We start from the raw sequence: 16,441 nt of genomic DNA on the forward strand, positions 1-16,441 counted from the left end.
ATATCGCCGTAAACAGTTTATTTTGCGACACCACGAAACAAACGATAGCGTAAAATGAAACAGACGTTTTCATATCGTCATATCTATATGAACAGCCCTAACTTCCCTGCAACTGATATAAGATGCGGTGAGCTGAACACAGCTCCAGCCATGTTTGTTGAAAAATAGTAACGCAACCGCATTTTCTTGTTAGAAACGGTAACGGCCTTGTAACGATAGAAATAGTAATTAGTTAGATTACTCTGAAAAAACTAACACCGTTAGTAACGCCGTTACTTGTAACGCCGTTACTCCCATCACTGCTTACACTGTTGATGCTGTCTTTATAGGTATTGGACTGTAAAATTTTCGTATGAAGGCGGAATTTAAGCGTCATCAGCTGAAATTCATATGAATCTCTGCTACACTTGATGTAACCCGACTCTGACCATGAAACCACAGCTGTCACACACTATTCTTTACTAACTAAAGTGCTGAATCCATCACAGTACAGCAAACTATCCTGCAGAGTACTTTTATGCAGCCTTTAAATGGCAGTTAGTCTGCCTCAGTTTGACTTGCAGCATGTTTCACAACATGAAAAAAATAATGTCAGTACAGACCAACGACTGTACACCCAACATCTGATTTAAAAACACGAGGACGTGTAAGCTTGTAATGTACCAAATCCCACTGAGCAGCCCTTACCTTTAAAAATAACCTCTCTTCTTCCTCTCCATCTCTGAGTGAAGTTCGCGCTCTTTCTTTTCTCTCCCAGTGGAAAACAGCAGCAGGACCTTCAGCAACACGCTGCACACAAACAGTTTGTGTGTTTGCTGATGTTTGTTGAGCTGATAGAAACGTTGCATTTAAATTACCTGACACTTAAAAAAGTTTCTTCTCCTCTGCTCCTCTTCAGTAGCGTTAGCTAGATGCTGAAGTAAGCACTGCAACTTATGGACATCTGCAGTCGTTTACGTAGTGTTGTTCAAAAACAACAACAACAAAAGCTCCCACTTTGAACCCCTGACTTTGCCACTCAGCATCTCTTTTCATGACCAACAGGACTGCCTTCCATGTGTTACTGTTTAGGCTCAGATGGGTTTGATGTTTGGAGACTGGCATTTTCTAACTTGTTAAAGAAAAAGCAAGGAGCCTGTTTTGAGGATGTAAGGAGTAGAAAGTACAGACATTTGTTTAAAAATGTTGGGAGTAAAAGTAAAAAGTAATCAGAAAACAAAGACTCAAGGAAAGTACACGAAACATGAAAACTGTACTTAAGTATCTCTGCTGTGGACTGATTTGACAAAAGTTGAACTTTTTGAAATGTTTGAGTCCCATAAAACTAACATTGAAATAAAAAGAAATCATTCCAACAGTCAAACATGGTGGTGGTAGTATGATGGTCTGGGGCTGCGTTGGTGCCTCAAGGCCTGGATGACTTACTGCAATTGATAGAACCTTGAACTACCAGAAAATCCTGCAGGAAAATATCCGACCATCTGTTCAAGCCTTGAAGCTCGACACACATGGGTGATGCAGCAGGAAAATGATCCAAAACACACCAGCAAGTCCACCTCTGAGTAGCTCTAAAAGACATAGTGAAGGTTTTGGAGTGGCCTAGACAAAGTCGGAACTTAAATCCGATCAGGATGGTTTGTCATGAAATTAAATAGGCTGGTCAACCTTAAAAACATTTTATTCAATCTTAAAAACCCTCCATTGTGGCTCAATTTAGTTTGGCAAAGAAGAGTAAGCCAAAATTTCTCCACAGCAATGTGAAAGACTCATTGTCAGTCATCCAGTTATCGCAAATGCTTGCCAAGCAGTTATTAGGTTTAGGGGTTAGAGGTTAGAGGTCGCATAGGGCCGGGTAGGTTTGGATAGCTAGTTTTTGTTACTAAATGAAATCATTGCTGAAAAACTGCATTATGTATTTACTGATACATCAAAATCAGGAAGAAATGAGGAAGTGGGTACTGTAACAGTGGCTTTTTAAAATGAATCCACCAGCAGTCACTGCTCACCCGCTTCTGGAGTTAATGTTTATTTTAACATTTCGCTCGGATTGTAACCTGATGCTTTCTTGACTTTCGTGAACAATATATCAGCATAAGACCCGTTATTAAGAGTATTCTGCTGTTCTTTTTCAAATGCAGTACCAAGGATTGGACCACAAGATGTCAACATTTTTCCACATAAAAACAATCCCTTGATGGCAATTTAGTGTGTTCATTCTGTCAGTATTGTACAGGAAGTGATGCATTTTACGTGTAAAAAGTACGTTTTTTTTACCCAACATTTGACTCAAGAATACTTTGGTATACAGCGATCATGGTCAACTCAGTGATTGCAGGCTGCCCAGGTCCTGTGGCTGCAAAACGAGTCCAAATCACCAGCCCTCCATCACCATGCTTCAGCTTGTTTGTGCCAATATGCTATGTTTGATTTTCACCAAACGAGGCGCTGTGTATTATGACCAAACAGCTGCACTTTGATCTCGTCTGTCCAAAGAACAGAAGTGTTATAGGTGGTTCAGATGCAGCAAACCCAAGGGATGTGTCCATGTTCCTTTTACAGGGTAGAGGCAGCTTTTGCTAATAGCCAAACTTGTTTAGTCTTTTTATAATTTTATGGTCATGAATTTTTAAGTGTAACATGCTAACCGGGGCCTGCATAGTCTGAGATGTAGCTGTTTGGGATTGCATGGTCTGACCTTGGGGTGAATTTTCCGGGACATTCACTCCTGGGAAGATTGTGGCACATCTGAGTCCTCCAACCAGCAAACTACCAAAATTTACTTTTAGAAAAACTTTAGAGATGTGATCACAATTACTTATGATTAGTTACTTAAGTGTATTGAGGCAGTATGTGTTTTTGTTGTTTTTCACAGGAATGCAGAGTCCTGTGAAACAATTTATTTCCCTTTAATGTCATGTTGTCTCACACTTTCAGTCCCGCTGAGCCAGAATGAATGAAATGAACTATAAGTCTAAAGCAGCAAACTTCAAGAATGACCATAAAATACAAACGACTGACCTTTTAACACAAAATTTAAATTCTTCAAGCATAAGTATTGTTTTGTCTCTTGTCCAGTTTTGTGTTTGCTGGCATCTGGATGTGAATCAGGGTATAAAAACTTGACAGTTCTGTCTGATGTCTGCCCAGTTATGTGTCGTTTGTTTGCTTCAGTGACACTTTTTTAATTATAATTTTTATCTCCGTAGACTTAAAAAGCAACAACGTGTTTCAACAACTTTCTGCACTGACCCAACCCTTGCATCACATATGTGATGCTGCCCTGCCAAGCGCTAGCTGATAGGATCACTTGTTGCCACTAGGTGTCTCTGTAGCATTTCAGCTACTCTGGGTGATGTTAAGGGCTGAGAATATTATTTCATAATTATTCATCATCAAGGAGAGTCGTATTATAGCCAGGTCTAGTCTGAGGCCCATACTTTAGCCTGTTTCAGAGGCATGTGGATGAATCATTTAGGGTGAACTCTGTTAAAATATTTCAAACTGCGGATACGGAGTTATCCTGTGAGATCATCTCTTCAAAAGCATCAAAAGCAGAAAAGAGAACTGGCTTGAGATTGCAATTTAACTCATGGCTGCGACTGCCTTGGATGTTTCCACGAAGAACTTTTATTGGATATCTGCCGGCAGGTAAGACATTTTAGATCAGAGAGAGGTGAGAGGAGAGAGCAGATGGCACACAGGAGGGGGGGCCTGGCGCCCGACCTGGACACTGTGCTGGAAATCTGAAATTTGAATAACAGTTAACAAGATGAACAAAATGTTTGAAACAATATTATGCAGGTTACCAAAAAGAAAACATGATGATGTTTTGAGTATGTGTATTGATGTTTTTAAGTGCAGCAAACTACTTCTAATATAAACACAACGACTTTTTTTCCTCTGAATATCTTTTATTGTTCAGTCTACATCAGTCTGTGCTTAGACAAACTGCCTCCAATCTTTTCATAGTTTGTAGGATACATTTATGACCAAAAACACGTTTCACACTGCTACAGATTGACAGAACTGCCATATTGAATGTTAAGATATCTATTTACTGTCATGCTGAGTGTTTTTATCAGAAGTAATGACTTACTGATGCTGTTACTGCTGCTAGTGTGGCATCTGGCATTAATATGGCATCTATGAGTCCTGATGGATGGACGGCATTCCATAGCATTGTCCTTCTATGGTAGGAATTTGCACTGTAATTTACAGTTCAATGAAACTGGACCTTACATCCTCAGCCCAGCGTAAAACAAATAGACAAACAATGTAATATGTTAATCCTTTGTCGTAAAAATCATATGCATTGATACTTTCACCAGTCCTTGAGCACAATGTCTTACGCTTATGCTTATTACTTGTGCAGTATTTGAAGATAGTAAAGAGCTATGATCGTATAGAGATCTTAAAGTATCTACAGCTTTGTATATCCTTTTGGTTATGAGGATTAGCATAGTCATCCTGTACCTAATAGTATTTCATGATTACAATGTATATAAAAAACCTCCGCAGAGGGACACTTTTGTACATGTTGTGTGTCTCTTTTTTGTTTTGTACATAGCTGTAATGGTTAGCTTTTATTTTCACATTGTCTTATTCTGTCTCTCACCATAATTTATGGCAACTTCTTTGTAGCTTCACTTTGGCAGTCAAATCCAGTGGTGCAGATGGAGGACCGTGGCCTCCCCTGGTCAAACAACGAGAGTCGTTTCATCCCAAGACCCGCGTTCCTGCCAAGCCCTACGACGGGCCGTCTTGTGCAGCATAGTTCCTTGTAGAGTCTTTGAGTTTGTGGTTAGTGCTTTCGCACTAACCAGTGTTGTGCTAGTTGGTAGAAACCCCCTTATCTTGCTGGTCTGTTTAAAGGCCATTTCACAGTTAAGTCCCAAGCAGCAGTCTTGTTCAGGGGCAGGGTGAGAGATGCCAGAGGCTCTGAAGGGCCAGTAGTGTCGGCACATTCACTCCAGTCACTCCGATGCTAGACCAGTGGTTCCTGAAATTTCCCTCTGCTTACCAGTCCACAGCTTTTCAAGCTCCTTCTACTTCATGCCATATCTGATTATTTTAAGCTGCAACTTAAGCCAGCCTCTCTGTAATCCTCATTATTAGGAAACACTGCACTAGCCAAAGTAGACTTTTCAGCATGTAGCTAATACGGCTATCTCTGCTGTAAAACTGGCTCTTTGAAGTATTTCCTACAGCAATGTCAGAGAAAGTTTTGTCGTAAAAGCTTGTCGGCCATGTAGTACATACATTTATACATCTGATGTTAGCTGTATTAGCTACAGCTGGTAGGCTGATAAGGTGTTTAATAGCTGACTGGGGTAAAGAACTGTATACACTGTTGCCCTTCAGGGCCCCGGGACAGACCTTGACCTTTGACATCAGGGTCATGAGCCATCTCTGGGAGAGGCTTGAACATCCACAGGCTTCGTTCAAAATATGGACGCCGAGACGCAGGTCAGTGAGGAAAGATGAAAAAGTATCCCACCACGGTCTACATTTACTTAAAGCAGTTAAGACTTGGAAGGTTTTCATATGAACAGGCAAAGTTGTCATTTTGTTAAACAAATATTCAGTGGAGGATACTTTTTCGATCTTGTAGTCCCTTGTGCTCCCCGCAGCCTTGCTTCTCAGCTTTCTCTCCCTCTCTCCCCTGCCATCTTCTGGCTCTTCGCTTTCCTTCACAGACTGTTTTTGTCTGGCAACTCTGCCTCTGGACTGCGGGGGAAGTAGACTGTGGCTTTGTGCTCCTCGTAGCGGTCGATGTGCTTAAGGTGTACCACCATATGCAGGGCATAGGCTAAGACGAGGAGCAGAATCAAAGATGTCACCAAGCCCATGAGGATGGCTGGTGTCAGGAAAGTAGCGCAGTCACTGGCCGATGCAAACTTGTCTGACTGAACATTGAAGGCCTGGATCTGGAAGAGCAAAGAGAAGCCAGAAAGATGAGATTAGGCTGAACTAAAGAGGACAACTGGCTCTTACTGGGCTTACCAAGCATCGAGAAACTGGGCAGATGGACAGGTTGAGACAGCCTAAGCAGATGGCTGAGCAGACAGAGTGGAAACAGACTGACAGTCTGCCAAACAGGCAGGAAAAGGACAGACTGACTGACCTTTGGCCGAACAGGTGTAGCACGAAGGCAAAAAGCTGGCAAACATGCACACGTATAGAGACCAGGACAGACAAATGTGCAGACATTATTAGAAGAGTTACACAACAAAGGCTGTGCCCTTTGTGCGACAGTATACCTGGAAATCAGTGAACGTGATGTGCCAGTTAGCAGATGTGTCAGTGTGGGAGCTGGGCACTAGCAGGGTGTCGTATTTGTGCAGGCTGCTGACGTGCTGGCAATGGTAGGAGGAAGTGGCAGGAGCGTAGACCTCGCTGGCATTGAATGTAGCCTCTTGGGTCCAGTTGTAGTGGATGTGGACGCTGTCTAGTGTGAACCAGTTTTGACCAGCTGCCTCGTAAAAAGTATTGGACATCTGTAGTCTGGTGGAGGCACAGTTCAGTTTGTTAGATGCACAGTCCGCACACGACCACTTACGCTGTAAACTGTACGTTCGGATACAACAATAATGTTGAATGTGATAAATAAAACGTAGGAAGTTAGTCAGTGTGTTTTTACCTTATTACGAGACCTCGCAAATCCTCCACGTCACCAAACTTTAAAGAAAGCCTTCGGCAGAAAAAGAAACATTTAACACAGAAACCCAGAGGAACCGTCAGTGCAAGATCAACTTCCTTCTACTGCCTTGTCTGATAACAAGGTTGTGAAATATAATGCATCATGCACAATGTTAAAGCAACTGCGCAGTAAGGGGTCCTCAGTGACTTACGTAGCTTTCTCTTTGGTGCAGATGGAGCCTTTAGTGTCCACAGGTGAGTTTGGGTTAAAGACCCTTTCAGTTAGATCGATGAAGGTGTGGTTCCTGTAGCGGATAGCGAGTCGCTTTGCCTTAAACAGAATGCAAGTCTTCCCGTTGTAAGACACGCTCAGCGGGCCATAAGGCCCCATCAGAGACTGGAGCAGCTTCCTCTTACTGTGAGAAATCCCAGGATGGTGCCAGTTAAAAGGCTGCCAACATATGAAGAAAGTCATTAAGCACAGGAGCAATTTCAAAAATGACAGTAAATCTGCAGAAAAAGCACGAGTAGCTGCACTTTTGCATTCATCCTTCTACGCTTTCTATATGTGCTTTTCCCTGTTTCAAAGGCTGGAAGCGGCTGTGACAGTGTGTTCAATGAATAAGTTAATCTAGATCAAATTAACCTCTTAAGCCCCAACGCCCCCTGATACGGGGGCAAAAGGCAGGAGATCAGTTAGGCTCGGGGCTTATGAGGATAATAAAATATTCTGTAACCTGTGATTACTTTATATAATTATATAATGTGAGCCAAACAATTCGACAGTGTAATCCACTTATTCACTGTAAAATCATCTAAATGAAACAGTATAAAGTTTTGCTTCCCCCCCCCCATAAAAGCAGACCCTGGTGGATCAGGCTGCTCAACAAGGAAACAGCTTCAGAGACCATAAATCCAACTTATCCTATTCCTTCATCTGTGCAGCCGTTTCTGTCACCGTTGCTCTTCCACAGCATATGTCAGCGTGACACGTGCGTACAATCGCCAACCAGCTCCTGATTTATTTCCACACCAAGCGAGCTTGACTTTGTGCACAAGCTACCGTGCCTCCTTTTTATGCATGCAGTGATATTTGATTTCAAAAGGGCAATTTAAAAATCACCTTTCTGTCAAGCTTGTCATCATGATTATAATTTCGCTCGTGTGTAAAGTTCAGTGGACCAACCACCACTTGAATGCTAAATGAGGAAGGAGCTGTGCGTGGAAAACAGGATCTTTCTGAATTTGCAGACATTTGTGTGGCAGCTGTTCTGCTGGTTGTGAAAATAGTAACTGCCTCTCTGTCTGGCTTTTTAATCTCTGTGCTCAAAGGCTACATGTCACTGGAGGCTGTTTGACTTAAGCCAGCACTAATTTACAATATATATATAAAGACGTAGTCACACTGTGATATTACTCTTAAATAACTGGGTATGTGTGGCAATTTTCCAAAACATTTTAAAACTAGTCGTTACTATAACAGTAATGATATAAAAATCTTTATAAAAGAACCAGTTCACCAGTATTAACTGATACAACTGGATGCAACAGCGTATGCAGCATGTTTATTGCAGAATTTTCAGTGGCAGCAGTCCTGTGTGTGGGTGGCAAAGATGTTTTACCTCTGGTGAATATGAGACTACAATATTCCCACATTCAAGGTCATGCAGTATGGCTGAGTGAGCATGCTCTGTTTTGTTCGCGAGCATCCTAGTGTGTGTTTCGGTGTGTATCTGTATGTGCGAGCGAATGGCTGATGGTGGAGAGAGCCAGGCAAGAACAGAGAGACTGTACCTGCAGTATTCTCCTGAGTGGGTTTTCATCTTCGGGCGTCAAATAAACCTCTTCACTTTCTAAGCCGTACTCACCATCTTGACCTGAAAACACGCACACGTTACCGCATCGTCGAAGATGTTGGTACACAAAAAAGGCTGCTTGCAATACTGCGTTACAGATTGCAACATAATCGTGGAAGTTCGCACGATATTAAACGCACACAGTCACAAAGAGGCTTTGTGTGCACCTCATTGCTCAGGCTCGTATCTATTTCCAGCTGTTTTGCGTCATCACACTGACTCATCGGCAGTTTATTTCACAGTTACGGTGCTAAGTGTTTACAAATACTGTTTATCTGGATCCAGAAACATACGTTTATGTAACGGAAAAGAAAGTTTTCATCGATTTTCCACCTTTGTGTCAGAGAGCATAAAAACAGCAGCACGTCTTCCCACTGTGTGCACGGATCATATGTGCTCCACACTTCATAACGCTGAATGTCTCCAGTGTTGGAAAGAAATGCATTTGTCACGTCTATCCAACACATCAGTGTCAAAGTTACCATGGCAGGTTTGACTGAATCAGGCCTCGTGTCACACCAGATCTGTTACTTACTTGATGTGACTCTTGTTGCTTGTTTGGGGTTCTCTTTGCTGTGGGAAAGACAGAACACACAATCAGGTCCTGCAACTGCAACACAAAGGATCATTTTTAAGACTTTTCTTTCGTTAATAATGCTTCAATCTGTAACAGCTGCAAAAATCCATTGTCTACAAACACAACAAACACACAACAACAACAATAAAAAAAGGTCGCTTTACATAAAATTGAGTATTATGCAAAAACATGTGCATTTTAATGTACTGCGTGCAACTAAATGTTCCATGAAATACAACAAAACGAGCTGTTTTATATATCTAACTGATATGTTTTATGTTTTAGCATTTAGACCAAAATGCCACCAAATGCAAGGTTCATGCCACAGCTGCTCTAAACTAACATTAATGGTAACTAACAAAATCACATTTTAAGTCTCTGTGACAGCTGATTCAGCAGTATGTAAAAGCTTATTAGCTAAAGTGATGTTTTTAATGCTAAAATCTAATTATTACTAATTATAATCTATTATTACTGCTATCAAAGAATTTTGAAATTTACTGTTATACAAATAAAAGCTGAAAAAATAGTGAAACAAACTTTATGCAGTTATTTACTTGCATGGCTGAACAGACAATGTTGTTTTTTAGTTGTGGCATTTTATGCCGAGTAATTCTCTGAACGGTTTAGTGTGCCGGGTGGGTGTAAAAACACGAGTTCAGCTTGTTTTTGTCGAATGAATAACAAAATCTTTCTGGTCAGACTTCTAAAATAGTCTTTAAACAGGCGAAGTCATTTCCAAACAGGTAATTATGCTTCTTTAGTCTGTTTATACGTGTATATGTGCCATATTTAAAAGACTTCTTTCCATGTGGGAGCACAGAGCACAACGACACATTTACTCATTGTATTGTTGTTTGTCTGGTGTGTGGCTTTTTCTATAAATGTGTCTTTGATTTGGGACTGACCCACACTGTGTACTGGGAACAGATTTTTCCACACCTTTGTCCTTGCCCTGCTGCTCTTGGTCTATTTAAACTCCACACAGCCTGGACTTCTTCAAGCTCATCCTGATCCTTTTAACTGTCTAATCAAAGACGTGATACAACAATTGGCTTACGAAGTGGCGCTAGCTACTTCTGTTTATTGCAGCGGTCCAGCTAGAAGCCTGATCGTGACCTGCCCTCATCCATTATTTGGACTGGCTTCCTAAGCTAGAGAGTTATAATGGGCTTATAAAAGTTCAATCCCAAGATCTGTTGGAGTGAGTATTACAATTAACATCTGTCTTTTGGGTCATCACCTGTTACTTTAGTCACTTTCTCAGCTTTGTTTGGCAGCATTTCAAGTCATTTTATGAACTGCAGTACAACAAAAACAATGCATGGACGGAACTTCTGTCATTATCTTTGTTATTTAGTTGAATAGTTGAACGCTGCAAATTTCTTCTTAAAAGACAGAAAGAGGATGACCTGAATATTTATACAACGTTTAAACGCACAAAAGCCTGCTGTGAAGGACTGCTCACAATTATGTTTCAGACAAAAGTGCAACAACCTCCATTAAAGCCTGTGATAAAAAGGGGACATGAGAATGGATTTTCTTACAGTTTATTTATTATTATTATTTACTTATTTTGGAGTTAAAAAATGCAGATTTATTTCACACAATTTTAATTAGGAGCCCAAGGTGAAGGTGGGATACTGAGCAGGTAAGCAGACAGCTGACAAATGAAAAGGAATCAGACGGTTAGTCTGGGAGGAAGCTGCCAGACATATCAGTGCCAGGAGACTGGAGCAGTTATTTGGCCGTATGGTGCCGTTTCCACCTGGGCAATATGGTGTAGTGAAGTGTCAGATGGATTAGGATTAGTGGTAAGAACAGGCCAGGTCCACTGGGGCCCAAGTTATGAGCGACGAGGCCCAGAACAAGATGAAGAGATTAAGGACTGATGTCAGAGGCTGCAGCGTTCAGAACAGCAGACTGCATCAGACCTGACCTCTGAAATCGTGACTTCTGTACAGAGGTCCAAGCGATTTGAACTTTGGCCATGACGACCAATTCAATTCAAAACATGGCAGGAAAATGTGTGTGAAATAAATATCTCCTTTCATTTTTATATAAAACTATATCAAATCATTATTAGAGATATATGACCTCACTGTTACTTATACAACAGGTTGTGTTTTGTTCCATGAAATAACTTTATAATTTCAGGTATATGGATAAAAAAAATATTAAAAAACAAAACATGAAATTCTGCAATAAGCTTGTGGGATGAAATACGTGGACAGAGACTCGGGCTTTCTGTGCACAGCAACAGCACTGTTGACGTTTCAGCTTTCTTGCTACATTGCTGCAGTTATCAGGTGAGCAGATGCAGGAATAATAATAATCATCATCAGTTCAGCCACATCGGCATGATGATTTCTGCTGAATTGTAATGAGTACACGCTCTAGTGTCAGTCTCATTTATAGCACACGTGTGCCAACTTGTACATCAAGTCCAAGTCGTCCTGTATTCTTATGTATACATTCCAAAGGACTCGCTCCCACGTACTGGCTCCCTAAGCTATTGTATGAAAAACAATAACAGGGTTTATGTATAAGGTAAATCCAAATATTTATATTTGCCTCAGTGAATGCTGGGTAAGCATGACTGTATGAAACAGCTGCCAAAAGCACTACATTTGGCAGCAGGCAGCTGCAACTGAAACCTCACTACGTGGTAGACACTTGGCTGCTGCTCACTGACTGCCTGCACTAATATTGGGGACATATATGATATTATAGCTACAAAAAGACTTCAAAAAGCCTTTAATATCTGATATATATTTTCTCTCTGATATTCATTACGAGTTAATGAAAACATTTCAGTTACAGTCACCGGTTAACACTCAGATGAACTAAATCAACCACAAGCAAATAAGGACGTCTTCCTGCACATCAGCTGGCTGATAGGTGCCAGAGGAGGCTGCGCGAGTGTGCAAGTGCTAACTAAAGCCCAGCCGACTGTTCCTGTGCCAGTTTCGCGATATCAGCAGACCTGGACTTCTGCAGCCCCATCATTGGCTCAGCCGGTCACACGGTGCCTGAGTGCTGAACAAACCCTTTATATAATCAAAGCCAAGCCTGAGCCACTCCTTGGGTCCCCACAGTCCCCTCACATATGACAAAATAAATAAACCCCCTGCAAATGTTCAAACGTGCTCCCATGCATTATTCGTGTCCACTTTAACAGTATGATGATAGCCTCAATACATAATGATGACAATCTTAAAATTAAAGATATTTTCAGCACTTCAATCTATCAAGCCTACACGTGGGATCTCAGTCGGTACATGTTTACTGGACATTCTTGCTCAAGCGTGCAGATAGCTGATTATCTCGGCTCGTCTGGGCTTCTGCTGTGAGCTGCTGAGCAGAGAAAAGGTGTGGTGCCTGAACCCAAACTTGTAAACAAGTCCCATTAGCTTCTGCTAACACAGAGCGCTGCACTGTGATGCTCTGTAAACCACGATCAGTCCACCCAACCCTTTACATTCGACAGCCTTAGTACAATGAGTTTTAAATACTGTGGTTCAGTCATCTCACAAACTGAATTTTTTTATTCAAAATGCAACAAAATGATGAGAGGTAACATTTCTTTAACATATATATATGTATCCACTAATTTTAGATCGCTCAGCCTACAATCACTGTCATTGTGTAGCTCAGCTGTGCATCCAGTGATGTGTTCTAACTGCTCATATTTCCTTGTATTCTACCTACATGAAACTTCAAACCCAGATATGGCAGCATTTCACGATGTACAGGAAGAACTTCTATTGCTGGCTAACATTAATGTCAGAGCCATAATATTTTTTTAGGCATGCAAAACATACTCTACTTTCAATTGTTTACAATTATTTAATCAGACAATAAATGATTATCCCGGGCAAGGCAGGAAAACATGTCTTAATCCCAGACTATTGATAGATTTATTAGTACAGATTAAGATTTGGGAGTTGGTTGGAGTCTGGCTGCTATTTCTGTGGAGCTCTGGTTGTGCTAGAGTTGTGCAAATCTTCCTACTCCTTTGAGATCAAAGGGTTAAGGGTCAGGGCAGCAGTGCTGAAACGTTATGAGTGCATTCAAACAGGGACTAGAACACACGATTGTTCACTTTTGACCTGATTTTTTTTCATTTTGTAAACACAGTACACATTTTTATGATTTTAAATAGTTAGTGAAATATTCTACAATTAGCTGCTGGTCTTTTTAACCCTTTAATCTTTCTCCAAATAGGATCACTCAACAGTCGTCTACTGGAAATCTAGCACTTTGACCTCTAATCTCTATGTTAAAGTCAGGTCAAGATGCATTTCAGCACATGCTGACTACAGAACGTGATGGATACACTTTTTACAGTTACAGCCACATGACTGACAAACAGACTGAAGCAAGCATGCGTGGGACAGTGGGTGCAACTTGGAGCTTTGATGAGCTGTATATCGTATACTTGCTCTCTGTTCTTTGCAAAAAACACCGTTTTATACAAAACAATTTATATTGACAGGTTTTTGTAACTTGAGAATAAATTTACCTTAATATGGAAAAGCATGCAAGACATCTTGTGCTATTCTAGACACCACTGGGAATTATAAACACTCGGAGGCTATTTTTCACTGTACAGTGGGAGTGATAAAATGCAAGTGTGATGTCACAGACTCAAGATACTGTGTTACGGAAATGTTTGAGACATGTATCGGGACGTTACTAATTTAAAACTGGATTCCATGGATAACTGAACTAACTTAAGTTTGATTAAAACATTAAACATTAACACATGATCTTCTGATGTTATGTTCACAACGTCAGAGGAGCATGTTGTGAAGGTCTCCAAGACTTCTTAGTCTTGCAGCATAAAAAGGTCCAAATAGAAACAACATTTTAAACACTTCATAAGAACTTTAAACTGCAGCTACAGAACCTCCTGCGTTTGCTCTCTCAGTGTGTGATTTCCAAAATTACAACTTCATTTGAATCCTACTAGAAATTTATGTTAATTTATAGTATATATGAAAATATATATATTTAAATTGCCAAAGGTTTACTGGAAAATTTTGAATATTATTTAAAAGGTATTTAATTATAACATGCTTAAAAGTTTCGATATTTAGCTATAGACAGATTATGATTTACACTAAATATGTCTATGGCTAAGAGCTTTATAATGCTGCGAAGCTCTAGGCTATTAAACTTTGCCACTTCCATATTGCATCTGCTACAGTACCAGACATCACTTCACTCACAATGTCTCGTTTCCTGCCTTTTTTCTTGTCATTACTTTCCTGCAAAACCTTCTGTCTCACTGTACCTTTCCTTCTACGGTTCCAGTGTTATGCTCCACTACAAGGCTGCTTTTATGTAACAGCATTTCGGAGTGTGTCAGCGCTGAGACCGAGGCTGCGTCTGGGGACCAGAGCTGTTACGTTGCAGAGTTACATACAAAGTTTGATCCAGGCAATAGGCTCACAAACCCCTGGAGATGTTTGCGCAGCCTTTCTCTGTCAGAGGCTATCTGTCTGGGTTTTACGACTCCAAATTGAGCTGGAATGAAAGAAATCCCGCGAGAATTCTTATATTAGGCTCTAAATCCAAGTTATTTGTGCCCCTGACTTGCAAACATGTGTACAGATAAGATTGTTCGTGCAACAAATGAAAGCATCGCAGTAATAATCTCCCACCCCTCCACAGTGTATTACCACACTCAGAGTGCAATAACAAGGGAAATCATTTGAACTATGATTAAAGAGCACTGAATGAGAAACTGTGGCTCTGAAGCATTTGTGCTATAGAGGATTGTGTGAACCATCGTGCATGGCATAGTTTCAAGAGCCTTACATGGATTTGGCACCGTATTATAGGTCTTTGCTGTGATGTCTCTGTAAGCAGGCAGGAACTGGCGCTAGCAAAAGCCCTGGCTGCTTGCTCGCTGCTGTCCCTGTCACACTGTTGTGAATGCCTGTACATCTGAGCCCTGAATATTTTATCCAGATTTGACCTGCAGGACTGCATGTGCATTATGCAGACATAGCTGGCTAAAATTCTCCTCTCCACTCTTCCTCTCTCTCTCCCCCTCCTCTCTCAATGACTGCATCAGTAAACAGACCCCAACAGACCATCCCTGATGCATCCTCTCCACCCTGTCCCATCCTTGTTTACCTTTCCTTCCTGCTTCCTTGTCTTCTCTTCTTTCTCCTCTCCTTCCTTCCTCTACCTCTCCTGCGGGCCCACTGCCCCAACCTTATTTAGCTTCCTCTTGCCAGACCAGCACTACTGTACAGAGACAACAGCCCCATCCGTGATCGATGAGCAGCGTCTGATGCAGTCCCCAACACTGAGGCAAACAAAGCCTCGCACCTCGGCTCTTTCTGGCACACCAACACTGCCCGAACCCATAATTTGAGGCATACCCAAGGTGAAATGTCCAAAAGCGTTGCAAAGGAGAAAGAGAGGGGCGACAAAAACGACCCTAAGAGAACACATCAGCATCTCAGCATCCCTGCATGCATCTCCGTGTACCCCTCCCCCTCCCCTACACCCCTCCTCTGTTCACAGCCTTAGAGATGGATTTACCTCCTGTCCAAGATCTCAGGCACTTCGTCATAGGTAAGTCCTGGCTGTGCTTCTTCGTCGTGGAACGAGAGCCCAGGCCGGCTGAGAGCGGACAGCAAGGCGAGGGAGCAGAGGAGGAATGCGTGTGCAGCCATTGAGACAATAAGAGGAGACTGCCGCTGGTTGCGCTCCGCTTCATAATCTGCTCTTCAAGCAGCGCCCGAGACCCAGCTCCTCTGACTGGCAGGCACCGCGGCCAATCAGCTGCGAGCAGAGTCGATCGGTGTGCGTCACAGTCCCCCACTCCTCGCTGCACCTTCTCTCCTCTCGCCCTACTCCCTTCTCTGTCATCCTCCCTCTGCTGCCTCTCACTTTGCTCACCCTCCCGCATCCATTCCTGCGCTCTCGGTCTTCTTTCCCCTCTTTCATGCTCACATGGCTGCAGGCACGCCACAGAGGCTCAGTTCTTTTTTCATTTCTTCAAAAACATTTCATCATACCTATGCTGCCAACAAACAAACAAACAAACAAATAAATAAATAAATAAGCACAGTGGGCACAGACGTACTCACACGTTCGGCCACACACGTTGACACGCGCGCCTGCGCACACGAACACACGCGCAGACTAAACGGCCACACTCGTATCTCTGTGGAAAATCACCTGAGAATGACAAGGTCAGGTTGTGTAGGAGGACAGCAGGATGTGGACATGTCTTTAGGTGGCCGAAAGGGGGGGGACACAGAGCCAGAGCTGCATGACCTAGATCGCCAGTGCGCTGCCACAGTAGCAGAATTAATTCATTTGATGTGTTGTTGTGAGCACTGAA

General features: G+C 42.0%; 1 protein-coding gene across 2 annotated transcripts; it reads right to left on the minus strand.

Annotated features, from left to right (window-relative positions):
- Nucleotides 1-3,899: 3,899 nt before the first annotated feature.
- On the minus strand, nt 3,900-16,018 carry atp6ap1lb (ATPase H+ transporting accessory protein 1 like b). 2 transcript variants are annotated; one of them, XM_005732472.2, is made up of 7 exons: nt 15,634-16,018; nt 9,031-9,068; nt 8,508-8,516; nt 6,852-7,090; nt 6,641-6,691; nt 6,261-6,504; nt 3,900-5,927 (listed from the first exon to the last, which is right to left on the minus strand). In XM_005732472.2, the coding sequence occupies exons 1-7, from the start codon at nt 16,001-16,003 to the stop codon at nt 5,691-5,693; spliced, it is 1,188 nt and encodes a 395-aa protein (XP_005732529.1). In that variant the 5' UTR covers nt 16,004-16,018; the 3' UTR covers nt 3,900-5,690. The 2 variants fall into 2 exon arrangements, with proteins under 2 accessions (XP_005732529.1, XP_005732530.1); XM_005732473.1 differs by having other exon boundaries at nt 8,434-8,516; nt 15,634-15,825.
- Between the last annotated feature and the right edge of the window lie 423 nt (nt 16,019-16,441).

Source organism: Pundamilia nyererei, unplaced genomic scaffold, assembly GCF_000239375.1.
Source record: "Pundamilia nyererei isolate P.nyererei 1_Seehausen unplaced genomic scaffold, PunNye1.0 scaffold00047, whole genome shotgun sequence".
Taxonomy (NCBI): domain Eukaryota; kingdom Metazoa; phylum Chordata; class Actinopteri; order Cichliformes; family Cichlidae; genus Pundamilia; species Pundamilia nyererei.

What these genes read in the sequence shown, in the direction of transcription:
- atp6ap1lb (XM_005732472.2), bottom strand. Translation starts at nt 16,003, where the DNA reads ATGCGGGAGGGTGAGCAAAGTGAGAGGCAGCAGAGGGAGGATGACAGA. An exon ending in TTGCGAGGTCTCGTAATAAG is followed by an intron (nt 6,505 to 6,640) that starts GTAAAAACACAC and finishes TGCCTCCACCAG; the next exon opens with ACTACAGATGTCCAATACTT. An exon ending in TCACGTTCACTGATTTCCAG is followed by an intron (nt 5,928 to 6,260) that starts GTATACTGTCGC and finishes TTGCTCTTCCAG; the next exon opens with ATCCAGGCCTTCAATGTTCA.